Here is a 1,148-nt window from a genome sequence, read left to right as displayed (position 1 = left end):
TTTTTTTTTTCAGGGTGTCACTGAGGGATACAATGGCACAATTTTTGCCTATGGACAAACTGGAAGTGGTAAGTCTTTCACAATGCAGGGGGTGTCCGAGCCTGCAGCCCAGAGGGGAGTCATCCCGAGGGCGTTTGAACACATCTTTGAGAGTATTCAGGTAGGCAGGGCAACTGTTAATTGTGCCACACATATATTTCATGCAAAAAGTGCAAAGACCTTGTTTGTGAAACTTTTTCTGTTGGTGCAATCTACATACTTGCTTCAGTCTAATGATGAGGCCTATCTAAGCAATGCATGCTCAGAGAGAATAATATTATGCTTGTATGTTTATGTGCAAGCTAGTGTGCAGAAAATACCAAATTCCTGGTGAGGGCCTCCTACTTGGAGATTTACAATGAAGAAATCAGAGACCTTTTAGGAACTGACACCAAACAGAGATTGGAGGTAAGTCTCTTAAAGCACTGTTGTTTCAATAAACAAATCAGGATATACTGTGTAACATTAGAAGCCAAAGGGATTAATGTTCTTTGATAAATACAATGATAATGAAACCTGTTTCTCAGACTATTCTGAAAGTGAAAACAGTGCTTATGTTTTGCACACAAAACTGTAAGAAGTTGCCATGGTGATTTCAAAGAACAGAAGTTGCATATACAGTTCCTTGAAGGTGAAGGTGTTTGAACAGGGTGACACATTTTGATTGTGTGTGTGAATGCCCTAGCTGAAAGAGCACCCAGAGCGTGGGGTGTATGTGCGGGACCTCTCCTTGCACACTGTGCACAGTGTGGGGGAGTGTGAGAGAATCATAGAGCAGGGCTGGAGGAACCGGGCAGTGGGCTACACGCTGATGAACAAAGACTCCTCCCGCTCTCACTCCATCTTCACCATCCACCTGGAGATCTGCAACACTGGTGAGCACACACATATTTATACAATACCTTTAACACACTGAGCTATATATCTAATATCGTCACCTTCCTAAAATAATGGCCTAAGTCATGTTTTGACAAAAATGTTTTTTTTGCCTAAATCACCCCCTCATGATGCTGGCCACCTCTGGTAAAATCGCCTGAATCCTCAGTTGAGGGGAACATGCAATTCTACCCCCGGTTGTATAATGGCCTATGTCAAAAGTGTGACTCTTT

The 1,148-nt window shown here is 42.7% G+C and overlaps 1 protein-coding gene across 1 annotated transcript; it reads left to right on the top strand.

Moving 5' to 3' along the window:
* Positions 1–14: 14 nt before the first annotated feature.
* Positions 15–914, top strand: LOC111672291 (kinesin-like protein KIF17; the record flags this gene model as incomplete). Its single annotated transcript, XM_023429691.2, has 3 exons — positions 15–160; positions 346–447; positions 725–914. Coding segments are annotated over exons 1-3 (370 nt in total), but the record flags the coding sequence as incomplete, so codon positions are not given.
* Between the last annotated feature and the right edge of the window lie 234 nt (positions 915–1,148).

Source organism: Seriola lalandi, unplaced genomic scaffold (genome assembly GCF_002814215.2).
Source record: "Seriola lalandi dorsalis isolate HSWRI2012SDOR001 ecotype SW California unplaced genomic scaffold, Sedor1 jcf7180002008121, whole genome shotgun sequence".
Lineage (NCBI taxonomy): Eukaryota > Metazoa > Chordata > Actinopteri > Carangiformes > Carangidae > Seriola > Seriola lalandi.
This window is presented reverse-complemented; position numbering and strand designations above follow the sequence as displayed.